This window comes from Girardinichthys multiradiatus, chromosome 7, assembly GCF_021462225.1.
Source record: "Girardinichthys multiradiatus isolate DD_20200921_A chromosome 7, DD_fGirMul_XY1, whole genome shotgun sequence".
Taxonomy (NCBI): domain Eukaryota; kingdom Metazoa; phylum Chordata; class Actinopteri; order Cyprinodontiformes; family Goodeidae; genus Girardinichthys; species Girardinichthys multiradiatus.
This window is the reverse complement of record NC_061800.1, coordinates 20,509,825-20,535,402: the sequence shown is the minus strand read 5'-3', so window position 1 is coordinate 20,535,402 and position 25,578 is coordinate 20,509,825. Positions and strand designations below refer to the sequence as shown.

General features: G+C 39.0%; 2 protein-coding genes across 3 annotated transcripts in view; both read right to left on the bottom strand.

Annotated features, from left to right (window-relative positions):
* Positions 1-17,051, bottom strand: part of mgat4a (alpha-1,3-mannosyl-glycoprotein 4-beta-N-acetylglucosaminyltransferase A) — a 43,825-nt gene extending 26,774 nt beyond the window's left edge. Inside the window, exons 1-2 of one of the 2 annotated variants that reach the window (XM_047371280.1) lie at positions 16,464-17,051; positions 16,030-16,312 (exon numbers count right to left, since the gene is read on the bottom strand). In XM_047371280.1, the coding sequence (XP_047227236.1) occupies positions 16,030-16,123 (94 nt within the window). In that variant the 5' untranslated portion in view covers positions 16,124-16,312; positions 16,464-17,051. The remainder of the gene's footprint in view (positions 1-16,029; positions 16,313-16,463) is intronic. The other variant, XM_047371281.1, reaches the window with a different exon arrangement.
* A 4,084-nt stretch (positions 17,052-21,135) lies between these two features.
* Positions 21,136-24,706, bottom strand: creg2 (cellular repressor of E1A-stimulated genes 2). Its single transcript, XM_047370518.1, has 4 exons — positions 24,140-24,706; positions 23,497-23,666; positions 21,742-21,855; positions 21,136-21,659 (listed from the first exon to the last, which is right to left on the bottom strand). The coding sequence occupies exons 1-4, from the start codon at positions 24,689-24,691 to the stop codon at positions 21,518-21,520; spliced, it is 978 nt and encodes a 325-aa protein (XP_047226474.1). The 5' UTR covers positions 24,692-24,706; the 3' UTR covers positions 21,136-21,517.
* Positions 24,707-25,578: the final 872 nt, after the last annotated feature.

Below are 25,578 nucleotides of genomic sequence, written 5' to 3'. Positions count from 1 at the left end.
CTTCTGCATTAGCATCTGAGATTATAGAGACAAAATTTAGCACGTTTATAAAGACAATGCAGACATATTTTATGCAGGTTAATGAGGGGAGATGAAGGGAAAACACAGATAAAACAAATTGTGCTCATGTTACCGGACCGTTAGTGCTCAAATTACTCATTGAGATAAACTTTAAATCACAGCCTCAGCTCCTTTCTTCTATGCATAAAACTTTTAAATCACAAATCTATTAATTTCCAAACCAAAGCAAAATAGGTATTTTTGTGATGGAAAATATTTCATAAAAACCCAACTGACAAAGATTGTATCAGCACATTTATCTGTTCACCCAAAGTCTGCACAGTTAACCTGCCTCTCACTGATTCTGGTGTGCTGATAGATAGTTCATGAGTGCTGAGGTGGGATCTTTGAGTACCAAAGTATCAGAGATGCAGCACAGAATGTGCAAATGTAAGTGATGAAACCAAGTTTCACATTTCCAAGCACATTCTCCCTTTTCAACTCGCAACTGGTCACCTATTAGTAGCATCAAGACAAATTAATATGAAATGAATACATGCAGGGAAAGAAGGTTAAGACTGAGTTCCAAAATAAAAGAGCTACTGAAAAATGGATGATTTATGAGCCAAGTGTCCTAAAACACAGTCTCAGCTAAATCTTACTAGTGATGCAGATGATTCAACATAAACTGTGAAGCAGAAACGGTGCTAAGGGGGTAATTTAACCCAATTACAAGCGCACACACACATACACACACAGTAGTATTGGATGTTGATTTATCTGCTGAAGCCTAAAGGTATGATCAGTCAGATCTCTGATTACTTAAACAGTAAAGCACTGAAAAAATGTAAAGTTTTTAGTTCTTAATAACAGAGCGAATTCAAATGATACATAACCCAACTTACAGAAAAGTTGCCTCAATATCTTTGTCACAAATGTATGTTTTTGCAGTACATTATAATATATATTTAACTAAATAAAGTGGTCACCTACTAACATATTGTATTTAATTTACCTTAAATGTATGGCTGCATTGTTTATGCTGTGCTATATAACCAAATAAACTGTCCAGTCCCTTTTGTTGTTCCAGCTGCTGAACAGCAAATCTGCATGCAGTTGCATATACGAAGTAGTGCACTCGCCCATGGTGGTGGTTTTAAAGAACAGCTTATATATGTACAAAAGAAAACTTAACCAGTCATATCTGAAGCACAAGGAAGACAGTGATGTGTAGATCACATCTGAAAAGTTCGCAAATCTGTCTATATTGATCCATTATACCACACACACTCTTTAGAGGTTAATTCCTTTAAGCAACGTCCATAAAAACAATCGGCTGCTTTTCAGTGTGTGAGAGCTAGCAGTGTGTGTCACCACATGATCTAAGGCAACACTGAACTTCTTTTAAAAGACAGATTTCCACTCACTGATAGAATTTCAACTGATCTAATCAGTTTCCTGTATTACTATCTACATTACCATCAATACAGTCATAACTAATGCTTTATGGAGTTTGCACATCCTGTCTTCATGCATCAAGTGGCTTTATAAATCTATACAATAAAACTATTAACTTCACAGCAGTATCAGAAAAAGCAGAAATATTAATGCACAGCTCTGGTAACATTAAATTATACGATGCTTACAGTAAAATATGTCGTCATGTTTATTACGGTGCATTTCATTGGAGAAACCCATCTAATGTTATTTCAGTCTAGCTTCTGTCAAAAATGACTCGTTCTAAATAAGTAAATGTTTCGCTACATTTAAACCAGACCGAAACAATGAAAGTATTCCTATGCAGAACCAATGCAAGTACCCTGTTGCCATTAAAGCTGGTTATGCTCTGCAATAACACTGCCATACACTGGTTGGCAGTGGGCTTTTGTTCCCCTCAGTTGAGGAGCTGTGTGAGCCACATTTGTGGCCAGAAGCAAAGACAAGGATTTTTGTCCTGTCTCTGTGTCTCAGGCATACAGTACGGAGCAGATTGTTGCCTACATATGCCAGGGCAGTTTTGCCCTACAAAAAAAAGATATCTAAAGACAGTTTCCTAATTACGTGATTAACTTTATTAAATCCAGATTCTATCTAGTATCAAAGTAGGCAGGCCACATAGATGTTATAGTAACCTGCATTTGTATGACCGTCAACCGTTTAGAGTAATCATGTGTTGGTGCAGGGGTGGGTGCGTGTGTGTGATAGTGGGTGGTCATATGTGTAAAAATAAGTGTGTTTGTCTTGAGTGGGTTTGTGTGAGTGCGAGTTTGCCACCTGGGAGTGTACATGTGTAAGCGTAGAGGGCCTGTGATCCACAGCACCTAAGAGCTGTGGATTTCTTAGGATTTTGACCTTTCGTTTCCATAGACTCTTTGCTCTCCAGCTTACTTCAGCTAGCCAGCTGGATTTTATGACAGAAGGAATTCTAAAACAAAAGAGAGTTAGTTTATCGATTAACTTTTCCTAAATAGTGTATAGCTTAGAAGCAGAACTGCTCATCTTGTACAGTCATATTCAATAAATTATAATATGCATTCTGATGAGAAATGTTTATTAGATTAAAAGTACATTCTAAAAATAACCTGTCATTTTTTTCTTCAGAATGGGAAAGACAAGAGCACAGGCCATTAACGTACGGCAGATTTGTGCTAATCTTCCAAAGTCAGGAGATGGCTACAAGAAAATGGCAAATGACCCAGGCTTGCACATATTGATAGTCAGAGCAAAAATGAAATGGTTAAAATAACTAGAACTGTGAAAAATATGGCTTGATGGGAACCCATGTTTATCTTTCCGTGACACACAGTGAGCAGAGTGGTAGAGAAAGTAAATAAAATAACTCTCCAAAGCTCAATGTTAAGAGAACAGAGAACTACTAGAGGTTAACAACAGCCATCTCTCTTCACTTACTGAAAGGAAACTGTGTGCTGTCTGAGAATGCTGTTCAGAATTAAAGAAGGAAAATGCTCAAATGAATAGCGAGCACTAAAGCACAGAGGAAGCCAAAAGAAGCACGAGGATGCAAACAACTGCGAATGTTAACTCACTAACAGCTGACGTTGTCCGGTTAAATGGAGTAAAACTGCTTTGGACTACGACAAATGCGTATGTCTGCACCATACTGCTCCGCTGCCTTGTCAGCATTCACAGCCTTTCCCTCTCCATTATACAGATAGCACCTCAGGATCCTCACATACTTTCTCCTTTGCCTTCCAGGCCATTTGGCATTTGGCTTGAAAACCACCCTGTGTCAAACTGCGCAGACTTTAAATGTGCACACATATACACAGTCAAACAGTGAGTGACCACAAACAGGAAAACACAACATATCGAAGTCACATCCTTTACTATCCCAAGCTTTATTAAGTGGCTACTCTTTCAAACAGCATCTGTTGCCTCATTTACCTCCTATGCTGCAATGAGACAAGCTATTTCTGGCCTATTGTATTTGAAATGATGTGATGGTACACCAAAGAGAAAGGAAGGGGGCGGTAAATGTGCAAGGAAAGTGGAGGGAAGTAACCTTTACAAAAAGGAGAAGGAAGAAAAATATACTGTATACCTTCTTAAGCTGCCTGCTGTTGTAAATCACAGAGAAAGCCTTACTCTTATATTAAAAAGCAGCACATTATCGGCTAATACACTGGTGTAGTCAGAACTACCTTGAACTCAACCCACTCAAGACTGTGGAGATGGTGGTGGACTTTCGGAGAACACCACCCCCATACACCCCCCTCACCATTGTCAACAACACCGTGTCGGCTGTGGACCACTTCAGGTTCTTAGGAACCACCATCTATGAGGACCTGAGATGGTCTTTGCACATAGACACTGTTCGAAGGAAGGCCCAGCAGAGACTGTACTTCCTGAGGCAACTCAAGAAGTTCAACCTTCCACAGGAGCTGCTGGTCATCTTCTACACTGCCATCATTCAGTCTGTCCTGTCTTCATCCATCTCAGTGTGGTTTGGCTCATCCACAAAACAGGACAGGTCCAGACTGCAACGAATAATCAGGACTGCAGAGAGAATCATCAGGGCTGACCTTCCCTCCATCTAGGACTTATACAGGTCTAGGGTCAGGAAAAGAGCTGCTAAAATCTGTGCAGACCCCACACACCCTGCACATAAACTGTTCAGAGTTTTACCTTCAGGCCGCCGCTACAGAGCACTGTTTTCTAAAACCAGCCGCCACAGAGACAGTTTCTTCCCCCAGGCTGTTTCTCTGTTGAACATTGAATAAAGTACAAAACAACAGCATACAGATGTTGCAAATGCACCTTTTTATTTATATATGTGTATATTTGTATATTGTATATATGTATATTCTGTAATACAAAAACACAAAAACCAGAGAGCAAAGTGTACCGGAGTCAAATTCCTTGTTTGTATGTACGAACTTGGCAATAAAGCTGATTCTGATTATGTCTTAAAGCAACTGAACCTAAAATATCCAGCAGATTTTTTTATATAAGCATTTAACATTTTAGGAACAGAAAAAAAAAGACCAAAAACAAGTCCACTATGCTCGTCTCAGAACGTGGATGATGTAAGCTGTGAGATCATGCTCCCACACCAGAAAAAACATCTACCATGTAGCACTTACCACAGAGCTTAGTCATTCACCGTTTAGGACTGCAATCATAACTCTGGGGTGGCTAGCTGATCAGTGCTAAATTTAGAAGATATTAAAGCACAACAGCTATTGTTCTATTGCAAGAAAAGCTGCCAAACAGTTACGTTCAAATCACAAAGCGGAAAACTAGCACATTGTTATGTCAGTAAGCTTTTAAATCACACATGGGTTGTCCTGAAGCTCTCCTGATATGATAACTTGGAATAAAAATGTGTGCTGGTCATTAAACCCCGTACCCAGTTCGTACCTTAGAGGTTTAGTCTGTTTAATTTTCTATTTTTTCAGGCATCCACTTCATACCCGCTTTGACATCAGGCAATTCAAATAAATGTTCTATAATTTTCTTACAGTCTACTGTAAAGATGTGTATGTGGCTGCAAAAAATAATATCTACCATTAGAAGTCATTCAGAGTTTTTTTGGATTGATCTGAGTCATAATCCCATTTCACCCGAGACAACCGGTCTAAATGGAATCAGAACCCAAAGAACCAACCCAGATGATGTTATAGAAGTGAATAAAATTCAATGTCAGTTGAGTGAAATGAAGTAATATCCCTGTACTTTGAGAAAAATACTAAACTCAGTTAAAATTTCATGGGTACGAGTTAATTTGTTTATGAGTAAAAAAGAGAAGTAAGAAAGGTAATATGCAATTTCATGAGTACAAAGTAGTTTTATGAACCGATGTATCACAATTTTATGGTAATTACAACAAAAATAGAAAAACAAATGTATACTGTGGTCTGATTGCTTTGATTAAAAATAGAAAAGCATCAATATACCTACCACTGGTAAAATCATATTTATTATATCAGGTATAATGTTACAAACATTTGTTATACTGATTATTTTTATGCATACTAAATATTGAATAATCACCTTTAAAATGCAGCAGTTCTGAAGCACCTATTGTGCGGAGTATTATACGTTTTTGTCATTACGCTCTTTATAGAGTATATCAAGCCGTTATTAGCTGGTTAATTAGTCAGGCTATCTGCTTGGGTAGCTATTTTACTTCCCATACTATGGCATGTTTGTCCTTTTCCACAACAGGAAACATAATAAAACCTTATTTCAGCCAGCTGACCAGGCGGGGTAGGGAGGGAACGCTATACATGCTGATAAATCTCCAGTCACTCCAGAGCTTTGAAACAAGTTGTAGAAACTGTAGAACAGGAAGTTGTTGTAGTTTTGAACCACTAACTTAGCCTAAATGTTCTTAATATGCCTTAACTGTAACTGGCCCAGACATATTTTCAATATCCTCTAAAATGCTTAAACCTTTGTTAAGCTAACATAAAGGTCTAAACTGCTAAAAAGTGTGAAGCTTCCAACTACTATTTAAAAATAAATAAATAAATAAAATTAGATTCAGAGCCATTAATCTATCTGCACATTTTAAACTGCTTTTCCACTAATGTTCATATTCCTCACTGTAAATTGAGTGTTTGTGCTTTATGATATTAACTTTTGTTGGTGCAGTGTTTGGTTTGCTTGGACAGTTTTTTTTATTTTAAATATCTCCTGGAAAAAGTTGTATAAACATGAATTCCTGAACATAGAGACATTCAGACAGTGTGATAAAACAGACTCAAACTGACACTTTTATCATGTGCAACATGTGGTAAGATAAGGTTAGCAGTCAAATGTTGTTGCACATCTTCAGTTTGACAGTAAAAGCGGTGGAGGTATACTCTGACTTGGGAAGCACTGAGTTTGTAACCCTGATCAAAGCTAACAGTGCTTATTAGCACCTAATTGGATGGCTTCAATCACAAGAAAATCAAACACTATAAAACTGTTGCTGTTGTCATGTTATACATTTTCAGAGCGATATATAATTTTTTTTTCCTCAGCTTAATTTTAATCTAGAAAACCTAGAAAATCCGACTTTTCATTGTTTAAAAAAGTAGTATACAGTGCATGGGTTTAATATCCAGGACTAGTGAAAAACACAATTCACAATAGCATTATGCCTAAAGCATGAAACCTTAGTATCTATACCCAAACTGCAGACTAGAGAATGTAAACATAAGAATTAAAAAAAACATTTTCTTAAGAGTGGTAATCTATAGTCTGCTTAATGCTCCAAAATGTCAGGCCGCATATAGAAGGCTGTGAGTTCTAATTTTACACCCGGTAAAGCAGAAAAACTAGGAGTGCAGCTTACTTTTCAACAACATCCCCTAAAAACAGCTGCAAGGAAGAAAGAAGCACACTTTACATAAAGACCGAAGGAATCCATGTCAGCTTATGAAAAAAAGTTACTTTCTTCTGTGCACTTACCAGCAACTTACAATCTAAGTTCTACTTATTCTGTTTGTAAATGTTGTCTAAATCTACTTGTGATATAATCACTGATAAACCTCCCCGCTAAGAAGATGACGGAGACCCTGTCAGAAAGTATATATACTGGAGAGTCCTACACCAAAGCATGCTTGGACAGCTGACAAATAAAGCTCTAACAGCAGTCAAACAAACTAAAGAAGACAGACTGACAGAACTGAGTAATACATTAAAAAAAACTAAAATATCAAACATTATTCCTTCAACCGTCTCATAGCAAAACATAATTTAAAACGACAAAATTCTAATTACATGCCCTGTCGTGAGTGAATACAGATTCGCTTCCTGTGAACAGTGATTTTCAAAATGACTTATTACTGCAGTGACGCCCACCATGGGCGTAGTCAAGAGGAGGAAGCCATATATTAAAAACAAAAGAAAGCCAGTGAATATCAAAAGATCCAAAAGTTAATGTAAAACAAACCAGAGTATATAAATAAAGATTTGGTTCGTGTAGGATAAAGGTATAATTGAAGGCCATGAACTAAACAAAGTGTAATGTAACCTTTGACTAATGATGAAACACACCCAGGGGATAAAGCTGATAAATAATAAATCAACAATAAATGCATTTTTTAATGTATGAATAATGTGCAGACCTGACTGCACTGCTTGGCATCTGTTGCTTATTTCCTGACAAGAATGTTGTTGAAAGACTTAATAAAGCCTAAAGATGTAATTATTTGTCTCAATCCAATCTACTGTTCACTTGACTGTGAAGACTGTCCAACAAACATTTTATGATCTGTACCTGTCCACTAGGGTCCACCAGGACTCTACGCACAATGTTGATTGGTTCACTCAATTGGCCCCGTTTTTCCTCCTGAATAATGCGGTTTTCTTTAATAAAGTTGGTGTTTCAGAATTATATTAAAAACGGTGTCAGTTTGTATTATGTACATGTATAAATATATACAGGGGTTGGACAATGAAACTGAAACACCTGTCATTTTAGTGTGGGAGGTTTCATGGCTAAATTGGACCAGCCTGGTAGCCAGTCTTCATTGATTGCACATTGCACCAGTAAGAGCAGAGTGTGAAGGTGCAATTAGCAAGGTAAGAGCACAGTTTTGCTCAAAATATTGAAATGCACACAACATTATGGGTGACATACCAGAGTTCAAAAGAGGACAAATTGTTGGTGCACGTCTTGCTGGCGCATCTGTGACCAAGACAGCAAGTCTTTGTGATGTATCAAGAGCCACGGTATCCAGGGTAATGTCAGCATACCACCAAGAAGGATGAACCACATCCAACAGGATTAACTGTGGACGCAAGAGGAAGCTGTCTGAAAGGGATGTTCGGGTGCTAACCCGGATTGTATCCAAAAAACATAAAACCACGGCTGCCCAAATCATGGCAGAATTAAATGTGCACCTCAACTCTCCTGTTTCCACCAGAACTGTCCGTCGGGAGCTCCACTAGGTCAATATACACGGCCGGGCTGCTATAGCCAAACCTTTGGTCACTCATGCCAAACGTCGGTTTCAATGGTGCAAGGAGCGCAAATCTTGGGCTGTGGACAATGTGAAACATGTATTGTTCTCTGATGAGTCCACCTTTACTGTTTTCCCCACATCCGGGAGAGTTACGGTGTGGAGAAGCCCCAAAGAAGCGTACCACCCAGACTGTTGCATGCCCAGAGTGAAGCATGGGGGTGGATCAGTGATGGTTTGGGCTGCCATATCATGGCATTCCCTTGGCCCAATACTTGTTCTAGATGGGCACGTCACTGCCAAGGACTACCGAACCATTCTTGAGGACCATGTGCATCCAATGGTTCAAACATTGTATCCTGAAGGCAGTGCACCAATACACACAGCAAGACTGGTGAAAGATTGGTTTGATGAACATGAAAGTGAAGTTGAACATCTTCCATGGCCTGCACAGTCACCAGATCTAAATATTATTGAGCCACTTTGGGGTGTTTTGGAGGAGCGAGTCAGGAAACGTTTTCCTCCACCAGTATCACGTAGTGACCTGGCCACTATCCTGCAAGAAGAATGGCTTAAAATCCCTCTGACCACTGTGCAGGACTTGTATATGTCATTCCCAAGACGAATTGACGCTGTATTGGCCACAAAAAGAGGTCCTACACCATACTAATAAATTATTGTGGTCTAAAACCAGGTGTTTCAGTTTCATTGTCTAACCCCTGTATATATATATATATAGAAATGTAGCTAATCAAATACACCATTAAGCAAAAGATACATCCATGGTGACATGCTCACCAATCACGTATTTCGCTATACTTAGGTTAAGCCTTCAATTGTTACAGATGCAGATACTTGGTTTTTTGTGACAGCACGTGGCAACAGTGGCAATAAAACTCCAATTCAAACAGTGGAGTCAAACCTACAGCAAACAAAACTATGAATCAAATCACAGAAGAAAAACAATGATGCTCTCTCTCCCTCTTTCTCAGAGACCAAAATAACTGAAACACCGCATTAATATCCTGGTGAGAAATAAAATTTTTTTTCTTTTTAATCTCTTTTCATCTTTTTCTGCTTTCGAGGAGACAGTTGACAAAGCGGCGTATTATCACAGTGGCGAAAACTGTACATCTCCAAGGAGACCACTGTGGTTCAAACAGTCCATAAATACTATGAATACGAGCACATCAGCGAGGTCCATCAGCTCATGTTCAAGGGCAGGTTAAGATATGTAGGGACCTTGAAGGGAAGGTTTTGAAATTTTCTAGAGAGGTTCTGTGAAGCTATCATTATTAGCTACCTAACAATTAGCTGGTCAGATATGCCTTTGTTTTAGCTATTAACAGTAATTTAAACTGAAATGTTCACATCAAGGAGGCACAATGGTATATTAGCGGATATTGAAAGGTACACACTTTCACAAGAACATACCACCTTCAATGCTGTTGCATAAAACAGTCTGTTGCAAAATCAAAAGATTTACTCCACTCTTGACGGACTAAGAACAAACTGACGAATCGCAGCTCTCAGAACAAACATAAAACCAGTAACTCTTGTGAATATTCTCCAGTATCCATGAATATAGCGTTTTATCACATGAATATAAAACTTGTTCAAATACCACATGACCAAAACCCTCCCCTCACGCTCCCGAAACACATACACAAACCGCAACAAGATGGAAATAAACACAGGTTATTAATATTGGCCCGATACCAATATGTTAAAAAAATGACTATACATACATAGTTCTTTTTTTGTTTGTTTATTTTCCCTATTTAAATGCAATATTTGGTCAATGCAAAGCCTTTCTTAAAAAAAGACAAGTACAAAAAATTTATACGTTCACTAGTTTGCCAACGACATATAAGTAACAGTATATAGCGTAAATAACTAAAATCTAAAACTGTTGGGCTGGGACAAACGTGGGCAGTTTTTAAAAACATTAGAACAGGGGTCACCAACACGGTGCCCGCGGGCACCCAGTCGCCCCCAAGGACCATTTGAGTCGCCCGTAGACCTGTTCTAAAAATAGCACAACTCACTACTGAGCTGCATCTAAAATTTCATTTTATTCAGTTGTTATTCTTTTTTGTATTTATATATATTTAAAAATGTCTATCTTAAAAATATGTTCATTGTACATTTTTTAAAATGTAAGCTTCGGTGAACTCTGACCTAATCTAGTTCAAAGAGCAGTATTGTGTGAGCCAATCAGTGGTCGTGAAAAGTATGCTAGCGGGTGCTGCAAAGGTGATCGGTGAATGCAGTTTCCTACACCCCAAAAATGGCAGAAAAAAGAAAGAAAACTTATCATTTTCACAACGAACGGGAGGAGCAGTTCTTTTTTACAACTGCGAAAGGAACCTGTGTGTGTCTTATTTGCGGGGCTACTGTGGCGACAGCGAAGTGGCACAATGTGGAGAGACACTTCACTACATGTCATGAAAGCTACAATGCTAACTACCCACCGGGAAGCGCATTACGGACAGAAAAAGCCTGTGAGATAAAGGCAGCTTTGGGTAAGCAACAGTCTTTTTTAACAAGACCGACAAAAAAGTCACAAAAAGCAACGGAAGCCTCGTTTAGAGTTACACGTTTTCTGATGAAGAAGAAGGCATTTTCAGATGGAGAATATGGAAGCAAATCATTACCATTTTTCAAATGAAAAAGCATTTTCAGAAATGCTTTTCCATTTTAAGAATGTGGCTGCATTGTTTGACTCATAAATGAAATTAGTTATCAATCATCCTATTTGCATTTTAATTTTCTTCTTCAAGACTGCTCATTCTTTCACTTAATTAAAATGAAAAAGACATTTGAGATTTATTTTTCAAAATGTACCCCAGCAAATAGATACCAAAATTCAATTTGAAATGTAAAATTTGAAAATGAAAAAGCATTTCCAGAAATGCTTTTTCATTTTAAGAATGTGGCTGCATTATGTGACCTACAAATAAAATTAGTAATCAATCATCCTATTTGCATTTTCTTCTTCACAACTGCACATTTCATGCCATAATCAAAAAGAAAACAAAGCAGACATTGCTTTTTCGTTTTCTTGGATGCTGGACAGGTGGAGATTAAAATCATTACGTTGCAAAATGACCTCCACCTCAAAGCCCACAAGGCTGGACCAAACGTTTGGTGCCTTGTTGACACAGAGAAGTACAGTGGTGTATGCACAGCAGCTATGAAGGTTGCCAGCCTGTTTGGTTCAACCTATCTCTGTGAATCAGCATTTCTGACATGAACTTCATTAAGCACAAACACAGAACATGCCTCACTGATGCACATCTGAAAGACTCACTCACACTTGCAGTGTCAAGTTACACACCAGATTACAGTGCACTGGTGAACAGCATGCAATGCCAGTCTTCCCACTAACAAGGACCAGATGTCAGTGGCAACATGGCACTGCCATGGCAAATATAAATTAAAATACTTAAGAATTTTGTTCAATTTAAACATGTGTTCATGACATGTAAGTTATAATTTTCTTGAAAATGCATCAGATTCAGTAATTGGTTCAAAATGTGACAAGATTTATTTAAAAATATGTATTCATGAAATATGTGATTTTTATAAATATTTTATTTTCCTTTAACGTTATATAATTTACAACTTTCTGAAACATAGTACATAGTTAGTTAAAAGGATTTGTTATTGGCTTATGAAAATGGGAAATTGTTTCTACAAAATATAGTGATGTAAGTGATTATCTGAAAATGTATCAATTACTGTGATTAATAAAGTTTTGAATATTGATATCTGTTCCTCGCCTTGTTGTCATTGCCGATGATTGTGAGAAATCATTAACGTGACGCGTCTTCATATAGATGATTGTCATTATTCATTAATAATGTATAATTAAGAGCCAAACTGCGCAAATTTGTTTTTTCAGAAGAGTTTATCAAACTGGTAGCCCTTTGTATGACTCCGTACCCATAAAGTAGCTCTCGGTTTCAAAAAGGTTGGTGACCCCTGCGTTAGAAGTTATATCTTTTGAAAAACATAGTTCAGCTTTCATAGAACTAGCAGCATTTCTTTTCGTTTTTAAATAATGTAATTTAATTTTAAATCCAGATTTGTTCAATTTAATTTAATTGCTGCCTAAATTACCCGACCTTTGTTGGCCTAATTCAGTACATTTTTGCACAATGTCCCTTTTTGCAGCCCAGTTGAATAGTGTGACGCCACTGGCAGCCATCACTTTGCTAGATCAAGGTGAACCATGTCTGAGCCACACCAACTTGGAGCACACAGTGCCTTCAATAGCAGCAGAAGCGATACTTAGCTTCAGGGCCTTGTTGGCTAATCCACGGGCTTCGACATTCAAGGTATTTTTATCATTCCTGGAGGCCTATTTGATTCACAGGTGGCATTTCTACATCACAAGACTTCCTTGAACAACAGGTTCTCTGAGAACTGAGAATCTCTGTATCCAGGAAGCCTGCATATAGGATAAAAGAGCAGCTACAGTAGAGCCCCGCCCCACCGTTAAGGTTAGTCATCATCATTGTTTCAAATGAACTCCAAAATGAGTCAGCATCAGAGTCTAAGAGCAAACAGGCATTATAAGACAAGTATGTGATGTTCATATTAAACTGAGCAGAAGTGCCCCCTCTTAATGTCACTTACACGACACATTTTATTAACAGTGGCTACAGACAGAGCGGATGGCATAATCTCTTAAACGCTGCTTATCGTGAGTATTCGCTGCTTGCATTCAGTGCTGCCACTCACTAGGACTGGCTTTAATGGAAAACATGCCATCTAACCGAAGCTTCTGAGATATCACAACACAAAGCCGTGAAGTGGCTGGTAATTGATCTAAAAGCCGCAATTATTTGCACTCTGCTGATAACAAGACACTGAGGTCCTTAACCGTTCCGACATATGCTGAGTTAGCATGATATCATTCCTTCCAATGCACAACCAAAACAAAGATTCAGCAGGTAGGGACATAATCCTATGCTCAAACGTTGACAGGACATATTTAAATATAATTAATGATCTGATGAAAGGCATCAAGGTTTTCATTGAAAGCAAACTGCATTTCAATGGTGCAGTAGGCATTGCAACTGTGCTACATGTTGCTTTGACTAATGCACATAGATAAGTTAAGTTATCTTGCTTAGGAAATTATCCACTGTGTTAACAGAGGTTTGTATACTCCCATGTAAATCAGTGAAAAGACTCAAAATGACTAAAATTCCTTCAAGTGGGTTTTGTGTCCCTGCATGAAGTGAGATTATGTATGTTCCCTGTAAAGGCTAAGCTAATCGGGAAAAACTTTATGAATCTACATACACAGCAGCATCTGCTCTCTTACAATATTCACCTGGCCCCATGTCAGGTTGTTGTCAGCCAGATAGTTAACCATGCCTCATCTGGACACTGTGTCAAAGCCACAGCAGCTACACCCGCACAGAGCAGCTCTAAAACAGTGCTCTGAGGACTGATCCCACAGAGGCAGGAAGAGTCTTTAACAGTAATATTTAAGCAAGAGACCTAGCAAAATCCACTGATAATATTAGGAGGCAGATGTTAACAGCAAGTTAAGAAATACAAAAACAAAGTGAGGCACAAAACAGGGTTCCTGTAAGTTTCCCACTTCAAAATCGCCCCACTATTCCTGGCTTACGCATTTTGATTTTTCTTGACAGTTTTCATGACTGGACTTTCGATTACAAACCAGTTACCAGATTGGGTGTTAGAACTGATCAAATAAAATAATGCTGAAGCTTGTTTTGGTTTCACCAGAGCGGTAAACAGTTATTTCCGTGCTTTTGTGGCATCTGGACCACCTTACATGAGCTCTGTGTGAAAATTCAATAATACTTTCGACTTGTAAAATCTGAACTAGATTACACAACATTAAATACACATTCTTTGTAATAGCTAGGATCAGGACCCTACTTTGGGTCGCAAATAAACAACTGTGGGGTCTTGAGATCCTCTCAAAGCACCAAACTGATCATGGAAAAAACATTTATAGTATGAATCTTAGAAGTGATAAAAAAACAGAAATATATAAAACAAATGTATTGGTAGTTAATGCTGTTTGTGTCATCATTCCTCTGTTTAACTGACTTAATGGAAATACTCAACCAGGGTCAATAGTCTCTTTCAGTGTTATTTCATAGGCTGGAAGCTGTAAAATGTGGGATGCAGTAGATTACACCACAGGTTGCTCTCGATAACACCTTGTTTGTTGTAAAGTGCCACTTGTGGCATCTAAACCAGACTCAAATGAAGAACCAAAAGTCTAGTATAAAACCCTGATCTAAGAGGGTTTAAAGGCCAAAAAGCTGTAACAAAAAAAAATTGTACATGTGTTTATTTATCAGCGGGCTCAGTCAGTGACTTCGATTGATGCGACAAATCAAAGATTCAAAAATAAATCAACATAAAAGCCCTTAATTTCTTAGAGATAGATTTTTTTCCCCCCCAGATAGGAGTAAGGAATAAAATCTGGAAATTTAAACACTTTTCCAGACTCAGGTTTTTTTTCCATACTTATCCCATCACGACAAATTCCATTCTTTTACAAATCTTTCTAGACTGTGTAGGGAATAATGAAAAGCACTATAAAATATGAAAATTCAAATGTGACAGCAAGCATAAGAAAACAGCAAGAAAAGCAAATAATGCAATCAGGAAACCACATTTTGGATAATAAATACCATGACACTACTTTTCACTCTCACTAATTAAAACAGCAACACTATGACAAAGTAAGACACAAAACAAGGAGGCCACAAAACACCACAAAAAAGTATCCAGGAAATCCTTAAAAATGTTAAATTATAAAAACGAAACGTGCCAAACAATCTGCCAGAAATCAGAATCTGCAAACACTGCCTTGATCAGCTCTGTTATGTTTATTTCCCTCTAAATTCATTTCAAGCATCAAAACTAAGAATTTACACAATTTTCTCTCAACAGACTAATCAATCTAATAGCGTGCTAATAGGAGCATTGTTTTAATTTGGTAGCAACTCAGATAACGGTAAAGTATAATTAGGGATAATCTGATAACTCATTCATTTTATTGCATGGTTGCATCCATCCTGGGATGCTTCTCCTTCAGTCATTGCTCAACAAGTTCTACAGACTTTAGCCAGTAGGGTTTGTTTTCAGATGGATGCCAACATTCGTTGGATGCTTCAGCCCTTACCCGTAACACACACCCTTTTGGTGGGTCAGCAGTGGTGGCCAGTCATTACTTACTACCCTTCTGGCTGACAGCTCATCTCCTCTCTCTCAGAACTACTACATCCTTCAAAAAGAACTACAGCACACTTTTTGCTTATTTATAAGTCAAGGTCTAAAGAGAAAAATAAATTGGAATCTGTAAGTCAGGCCTTAAAGAAAATCTGAGTAATGACCATTAAAAAGGCTGATAGGTGCACCTCTCATAAGTGGGCACAAGACGCAAATAAATCCAAATGGCAAGAGCTAAATAACAACTTAAGTGAATGAATGCTTCAAAACCTTTGCAGTATACACAGTTTTGAGACACGTTAAACCAACAGAACACTTCCTGTATGCAGAAAGTCTTGGCCCTTTATAAGCCCATTGATGAGAGTTGTATTGAACCTACCTTTGCCATTCTGCCATGCTGTGTACCAGGACAGGCTGAGGAAGGACGTGAAGAAAATTAACGCAGTGGCCACAGTTCCATTTCTGAGCCTCATCTCATTTCAGCGATGCCTCTTCTCGGCTGAGTGTCGGGGGGAACCCCGGAGCTACCGTTGCCTCCCTCTCCGCCCTCCTCTTCCTGCCCTCAGGATGTCGAGACGGGCGTAGGCGAGGGCATACGGGGGGGGGGGGTCTCAAACGGTGAAACGGCCCAGTTCACAACACGGTGATCGCCGACTTCTCACCTGAGAGAGAGAGAGACCAGTGCTCAGATGTAACCTTGGTCTAACGTTTTCTCCGGTCGGGTGTTTGTCGGAGGACTGAAACGTGCTCTTCTTGTGCCTTTCTACTGCGATCTGCGACAATTCGAACGATTTACGCGACAAGATAGCTTACATGATCACCTAGTTGCCCACACGGTCCATATTGATATTTACAGCCACCGCTCGTTAGCTACAAGTTCCAAGTAAAAGCATTTGAAGTGAAGGGATAGGCTGCTGGAGCTCTGACGCTGTGCGGGACGCTACGCCTCAAATCACGTTGATTCCGCTTCAACCATCCGACAGATAAAGGAGGGTTTGCAGTAGAAACCTACGTGTTGCTGCCTCCTCGGGGAACGTGAAAAGAAGCACGCCGCCAAGTTTTACCAGCTAGCCGAGCCCCGGTCCAATTCGACAATGTTCCGATAAGCTAGTTAGCTACTGAGCTAACATGAAGAAGAAACTCAGCTGGTTGTCGGTCAACCTGCAGTCACCAAACCAAAGCTGCGAGAACCGGACCAGGAACTCTTTTCACTCTTTGTGGGCTAATAATTCATCATTTTTGCGTTTTCCGTTTCTGTTAACGTACACACCGAAACGGAAGGACATCCAGTTTTTTTTTTTCCATACTTCATTTAAAACCCAGACGTAATGTTTTTTAGTAGCTTCCTAATGGGTCCACCTGTCACGTCTGACGTTTAACAGAAACATGTCTTCCGATGGGAACTTTCAAAATAAAGCCCCTGATGTTCAGGTGTTAATGTTTCAAATTAAAATAATTGTTTTTGTCCATTTTTAGAAATGAAACTGTTCAAAGATAATTTACACCTTTAAAATGAATTATTTAGCACAGTGCTTTTCAGACCTTTTACAAGAAGCACCACCTCATGTAAGACCAAGCTTTTCGAGTAGGACCATCTTCACTGATGTGTTAAAACAGCAGTACAACAGGAATAGGGCTTTTTTTGTTGTGTTATGTTATTAAACAAAATAAAAAACATTCGTATGCACTGCAAGGATGTAGTATAATGATGTCATCGGTTTCTACACAGAAGTAAAAACTCACATGTTGTGACTCTCTGGGTTCCACTACTGGAACCGGTGAGTCAAAAAACATCTAGGTTATAATGTTGGGCCCGTCCCCCAAGATACCACTTCAGACCTACTTGCCAGCTTGGCTATCTAACTACTATCGTTACTCGTGGCCCTCAAAGGTCAGGAAATCACATGACACAAGATGCGAAGAAGGCACCTCAGGATGGCTTCGGTGTTTTGAGAAAGGATCATCCACTCCATGATTTGTTTGTCTTTACCTTACAAATAATTAGTATCAATGTTTCTCTTGAGAAGTATCCGTTGAGAGCCATCAATCTAGAATCTCTAGTTTCTCAAAATGTTTACGAATAAAGCTGGGCTTGTTTTGTGATATTAAAATTCTTTACCAGTCGGTTTTACCAGTTTTTACATTATCAGGTTTTACTTTCCCATGTTATCCAACAGGTGTTGCATGATGGAGAAGATAGTAGAACTGCTTTCTTGCAGCATGAAGGTCCTGTGTTTGAATTGTATCCCGAGATCTTTATGCATAGTGTTTGCATGATCCTGTTGTGCATGCGTGGATTAACTCTGGGTACTCCAGCTTCCTCCCTCAGTCAGGTTAGGTTAGTTCATTATTCTAAATTACCTTTAGGTATGAGTGTGTGCATGCATGCCTGTGTCTCTGTGTTGCCCTGTGGTAGATTGGCAATATGTCCAGGATCTAACTCGCCCGCAATGACTACTGGAGATGAGCTGCAGTAGGCCCCCTGACACAGACCCTGCAAGGAGCTATAGACAATTGATGGCTGTGTGGAAGAGCATCACCTTGTAGGTGTCAACGTGTGACAAGAAAGACTGGTAAATATTATGGTCCAGATATTCATTTACACAATGCGAACCATATTTACATTTGGACATAGCACACATTCATGATTACAGGTACATCTTAAAAAGTGGAAGTATTGTGAAAAAATACAATATTTTTTCTCACTCATTTAAAAGTGAAACTCATAGATTTACTACACATACAGGTCCTTCTCAAAATATTAGCATATTGTGATAAAGTTCATTATTTTCCATAATGTCATGATGAAAATTTAACATTCATATATTTTAGATTCATTACACACTAACTGAAATATTTCAGGTCTTTTATTGTCTTAATACGGATGATTGTGGCATACAGCTCATGAAAACCTAAAATTCCTATCTCACAAAATTAGCATATTTCATCTGACCAATAAAAGAAAAGTGTTTTTAATACAAAAAACGTCAACCTTCAAATAATCATGTACAGTTATGCACTCAATACTTGGTCGGGAATCCTTTTGCAGAAATGACTGCTTCAATGCGGCGTGGCATGGAGGCAATCAGCCTGTGGCACTGAGGTCTTATGGAGGCCCAGGATGCTTCGATAGCGGCCTTTAGCTCATCCAGAGTGTTGGGTCTTGAGTCTCTCAACATTCTCTTCACAATATCCCACAGATTCTCTATGGGGTTCAGGTCAGGAGAGTTGGCAGGCCAATTGAGCACAGTGATACCATGGTCAGTAAACCATTTACCAGTGGTTTTGGCACTGTGAGCAGGTGCCAGGTCGTGCTGAAAAATGAAATCTTCATCTCCATAAAGCTTTTCAGCAGATGGAAGCATGAAGTGCTCCAAAATCTCCTGATAGCTAGCTGCATTGACCCTGCCCTTGATAAAACACAGTGGACCAACACCAGCAGCTGACACAGCACCCCAGACCATCACTGACTGTGGGTACTTGACACTGGACTTCTGGCATTTTGGCATTTCCTTCTCCCCAGTCTTTCTCCAGACTCTGGCACCTTGATTTCCGAATGACAGGCAGAATTTGCTTTCATCCAAAAAAAGTACTTTGGACCACTGAGCAACAGTCCAGTGCTGCTTCTCTGTAGCCCAGGTCTGGGGAATGCGGCACCTGTAGCCAATTTCCTGCACACGCCTGTGCACGGTGGCTCTGGATGTTTCTACTCCAGACTCAGTCCACTGCTTCTGCAGGTCCCCCAAGGTCTGGAATCGGCCCTTCTCCACAATCTTCCTCAGGGTCCGGTCACCTCTTCTCGTTGTGCAGCGTTTTCTGCCACACTTTTTCCTTCCCACAGACTTCTCACTGAGGTGCCTTGATATAGCACTCTGGGAACAGCCTATTCGTTCAGAAATTTCTTTCTGTGTCTTACCCTCTTGCTTGAGGGTGTCAATAGTGGCCTTCTGGACAGCAGTCAGGTCGGCAGTCTTACCCATGATTGGGGTTTTGAGTGATGAACCAGGCTGGGAGTTTTAAAGGCCTCAGGAATCTTTTGCAGGTGTTTAGAGTTAACTCGTTGATTCAGATGATTAGGTTCATAGCTCGTTTAGAGACCCTTTTAATGATATGCTAATTTTGTGAGATAGGAATTTTGGGTTTTCATGAGCTGTATGCCAAAATCATCCGTATTAAGACAATAAAAGACCTGAAATATTTCAGTTAGTGTGCAATGAATCTAAAATATATTAATGTTAAATTTTCATCATGACATTATGGAAAATAATGAACTTTATCACAATATGCTAATATTTTGAGAAGGACCTGTATACTGAAATAGTTCAAGCCTTTGTCTTGTAATTTTGATGATTATGGCTCACAGATAATGAAAATCAAAATTCAGTGTCTCAGAATATTAGAATATTACATAAGATTGATAAAAAGGATGTTTTAGAGAGAAATCTAAGGCTTCTGAAAAGTATTTTCATTTCTAAGCACTCAATACTAGTTCCGGGCATCTTTTGCATAAATAACTGCATCAATGCGGCGTGGCATGGAGGCGATCAGCCTGTGGTTCTGCTGAGGTGTAATAGAAGCACAGGTTGCTTTGATAGCATCCTTCAAGTCATCTGCATTGTTGGGTTGGGTTTCTGTCATCTTCCTCTTAACAATCCTCCATAGATTCACCATAGTGTTCAGGTCAGGCCAGTTTGCTGGCCATTCAAGCACAGTATCACCATGTTTGCTGAACCTCTTTTTTGATACCTTTGGCAGTGTGGGCAGGTGCCAAGTCCTGCTGGAATATAAAATCAACATCTCCATAAAGCTTGTTAGAAGAAAGTATGAAGTGTTCTAAAATTTCCATCTAGATGGCTGCATGATTGTGTAGCTGACTGCCCCAGACTGAGAGACCAGTTAGAGGCTTGAAATATTTCACTCTATGTGCGTTGCATCTATATGAGTTTCACTTTTTGAAATGAGTGAAAAAATATTGAACTTTTTCACCATATTAAACTTTTGTTAGATATACCTGCAGTTATAAACTCTCAGATGGCGTTACATCCCATTTTCCCAGACCTTATCTTTATTGCTACTATTTATTTTGCATTTGTGCATAACTTGCAAAACATGTGGTATACAACTCATCAATAATGCATTACTTACACCACTTCCTCTGAGTAGAAAATTATATTAGAAGAAATGGACCCTTAATACACATTAAGATTTCATATTAATATGTTTGTAAACGTACAAAAATGTAAATTTGTTAGCTTTACACAGCGTGTATCACTGTGTAAACACCTTATGCAACAGCCAGTCAGATAAGGGTAATCATTACTTCAAAATATACTAATTTCACCCTAATTTCAGGAACCCTGTCTTTTTCACAATATTCCCAATTACTAAAAACGTTTGGCATATTTTCATAGAAATTTGATATGATTATAGAAGCAATTTAAAACCATAGAAGAAAATGCTTGGAGTACTAACATCAAAGTACAAATTTAAATAGGAAATTTAACTTTATTTTTTAAACACCATTATTGTAGTGCAAACCCATAAAATACACTATAAACATTACACTTACATATAATTAGTCAATTTAAAACACTATACATACATTCACACAGGAAGCCTAGGAAAACCTATACCTGCTATTGTGTGACAAGCTGGGAGGGAACGGGAGGCAAACATGCGACAACTTTTCACTCTCACTAATTAAAACAGCAGCAGCATTCTGAAAAGCAATAGATGAACACGCACACACTTTTATATTTATAGTCTTAGCACATCGCCACTTCGTTATCAGACCGTGCCGAGTATTAACTGTGGCGCATGCAGCAGAACTGATATGTGTTTGTTACGAAGCGAGGCGAGGCAGGATCTCAGAAGGGCGTAGCTTTAAAGTAGTCCTCCAGTGGGATGATTGATATTCCCCCGATCCAGTCCTGCAGCCAGACCTGAATCAAATCCATCTTCATAAAGAACCACTTGTGTCCCACTGGCCACTTTGCCATCACAGGATGCCTGTTTTAAAATAGAGCAACATTTGAGTTTACACTTATCAAATGTACTGTTAGCACACTACAGTTGTTTTTAGCTTTGGCACCTCGAGAACATTGCCTCCTTTGCAAAAGCGAGCTCCTCTGGGGCCACCTCCACCATTTTGCCTGTCAGTGTGAGTCGAGCACATCTGGGATCCTCTGGATCATACACCATTTGCCTTGAAACACAGCAGAATAGGACACCTTTGTTACCAAAAGGTTTAAGTTAACTATATTATGCGGTGGCATAATTTCTTTTCATGTCTATGGTAACAAGAACTGATGTATTTTTCTTCAAATGTTGCTTTATTGCTAATCAGAAAAATGTGTGTTTGTTTTGATGACACTACAAGAAATTCTTTTAAAGCTGAATATCGATATAATTCAACAAGGTGTGAGTTTGTTATTTGCTCTCAAGGTATACCAAGATTACAGAATAAAGCAAACGCAGCAAAGAGGAAGGAATGTTGGCCAAACGTTTCCCAGAAGTAAACTGAAAAGGAGAAAAAAGGTTAGAATGATTTAATTGCTGTCAAAGTCTCCTTGCGTACCGAGTCAGATCAAATTTTTTTATGAAGGTGCTGCCTCTGTCCTGCTCATTAGATGTCAGTGAATGCTGGGTAAAACAGGCTGCAAAACGTGGAAAACCTGGACCTTCCTATGTTCCATGAAAGATTTTTATTTTGTATTATGACAGCCCCTCCATGTAAAGGATCCACACAGACTGAACATTAGAAATACTATATATTATAAAACTGTTTATAGAATCATATATCAAAAATATATATTAGGGAACAATCGATTGTAAAAGGATAAGATTTTAATTTTATCTTTTAAGAACCTCTGATTTTATTCCCACTGAAACTCTGCCACCTGCTGACAGAAGCTGGTAAACGCAGTCATCTCTTGTTATTGGGGGAGATCAGATTTTAAAGGCTTTACACAATCTGAAAAATACTATTTTGCAGATTATTCTGCCACTTTCAGAATGTTACTTGATATCAAAAAGTGTATTTTTCTAACTTTTCCAAAACCTAGATCTATAATAAGGTCAGAAACAACGTTAATGTCAAAATAAATCATAATGTCTAGTTAGAAGTACCCTGCAGATGGACACTTTTTTAAGCCCTAGCAGCACAATTCAATGGTAGTCAAATGAGGTATGTTGGCACATTGTTCTGAACTTCCTGGTGTGTTTTTAGCTTTACATACAATTTCTTTACAGGGTGTCACATCAAATGCCCGACAGATGAGTTAACCGAAGTCACAGTTTCTGGTAAGTCATTTTTTTTTTAGCTTTGTTTAATGTATACTTCATGTGGTTTTAGTCAAAGTATTAAAAAGGAAAACTTGTCAGTAGGGCTGCACCGACCGATCGATTGGCCCCATTTCCTTAATTTGGGGTGACCTGCGATCAGCCAGTGCGTTACACGTGAAACCGATCTCACTGATCTTATCTACATGTCTAACATGTGGTGCACGTTTTATTTATTTTTTAAATGTAAAAAAAAAATGAAAGACTGATGGAACTGCAGTGCTCTAAACGTTTCATTTATATTTGACAGCGCAAGTTTGTTTGGTTTCAGGGGTATTGTTGAATGTTTTTCAATAAAAAAAAAAGATTAGAAAACTGAAGGTGTATTGTGACCTTATAACTCCTGACAGTCTCAGTCATAAAACAAAAAAATCTGTATCGGCAGGTCAGGCTTTTTAAAGATCGTCCAGAAAACTGCAATCAGTGCGCCATAACTTGTAAGACTGGTGTTATTTCATCACATATATAATATATATATGTGTGTTTTCAGTAAGCTTAGACTTGCCTGCAGAAGTCCCCTTCAGCCTCTGAGAACGTGAGAGAGGCATACGGGTTATTTTTCAGGTCCGTCACAGTGTTGTCCATTGGAGTCACATAAAAATAGATGACTCCAGTGCTGTTGTCCTGTGGTCCGTCACTGACCGATAAGATGTTTCCAAAGGGAAGACCTCTGATCTGCGGAAAACAGATGTCACAAAGGGCATCTTGTTAAAATCTTTGGAATATTGAAGCAATCGACCCTTGACTGAAAAGGCAACAATAAAAAAAAATAGAAGCATTAAAATTTGATTCCTGGATCTGTTTTGCAGCTTTCCACGATGTAGCATTTTCCAAAAGGGTTTTCTTACATCGCATGATCAACATGTTTCTGTTCTGTAAAAAGTTCTTTCTCTGGTGTTTTGCACCCCGGGGTTTCCGTATTTTTTTCTTCTACATGATGACCTTGAATAATCTGCTACATAATACATTATGGAGCATCAGATTTAATTTGACTGTTTCTAAGATTACCACGTTTTCAATGCACTGTTAGTTTAATAAAGCTGTGAATGTGTTTGGGTTTTTAACCTTAGTAGAAGGAACATTCCAGCCTTGTTGCTGGGCTGTGTGAAGTCTACCCACCCAGTCAGGACCAGTCCACAAAGCATTACCTTGTCTTGAGTGGAAATGGTGGCCAGATGACCCCAGTCGCTGTAGTGGGCGATGTATCTGGCAGTCCTGGCGGTTTCCTGGTGTGGAGGAGGCGAGCTGCTGCTGCCGGACTTCTTCACCTTCTCCACGGGATACGAGAAGAGGCGAGAGGACAGCTGCGCCGCTTCTTCGCTTTCGGGCTCCACCTGCTCTCCGAGTCCGGGAGTCTCCAGGCGGTCTCCGAGGACGTTGGCTTTCCACAGCCCCGCGCCGTCCACCAGAAGCGCCGGGGCGACTTCTTCGGACAGGTCGGCGTCTTCTACATCCACGTCTTTGGAAGACACGACCCAGGACACGGAGCTCCTGAGGGTGTAGCTCCAGCACAGACACAGGAGGCTGGCACACAGCGCCAGGGGAAAGTAACTGGGCCTCATGGAGCTAGGAGGATGGCTGTCCACATCCACTCTGGTGTTTACAAACTCACGTGTGGGCGAGTCCAAAACACGAGGACGTTCAGCTGCAGAGGCAGCTTTCTGCAGCGACCTCTGGTGGTCTGTCAGGTGCAACTGCATCGAACGGCGATTTGACTTGCAAAAATCAGCTAATGTTATGAATTCCAGTTTAGATTCAGTTTATATAAACTATGTTAACACATGCGCACTGTTCACTTTTTTTTTTTTTTTAGGATTGTGAGGGTATTAAAGTATGATTATGGAGTATAAGAATTATAAAGGTGCTTCCTGTTCTTTAGGTATGCTCTCACATCCATCTGGAGAGTTCACTGCTCTGTTCACTATAAATTATGCATATCCAGCAGGACATTCATCTTGTCAGACTTTTTAATGAGTCATATCATTATGTCTTATTTTCCCCTCTGTACCTGCTTGCCAACAACCCATCTTTTAATTGCAGTGATCTAAACTTTCATTTACATAAAAAAGTGGTGATACTTTCAATTATTTAGTCTAGCTACTTGTCTGTGTAACATAACCTAACATGATGTTTGAAAATACATAATGGGAGTTTTTTGTCCTTCAAAGAAATAGCTGTGTAATATGAGAAACAAATAGTAAGTGGTAATAATTAAAGACCAGGCAATTTTGCATAATAGTGTTTAAAATCTGTAGTTTTGTTAGCCTAGACTCTCAGTACAGCTTTGTGTATATATGTGTTTGTCTTTAAGACACTTTTAACAAGGTTGAGAAATAAATCATTATTGGTTTTGGCTTATTTTACAGCACACAGTTTGACATGTCATACGGGGAAAACATTTAAGGTACATAAACTACTGATGGATGTCTTCCATCAATGGAAAGGGTTTGCTCTTCTACACCAATTATTATCAAAAATTAATTGGTCAATAAAATAAAGTTCCACATTACAAATGTCATTTAATACACTTGTGATGTTTTAATGTGGAACAAGAGGCATTTCGTTCACATAGGAACTTTGTTTGTTA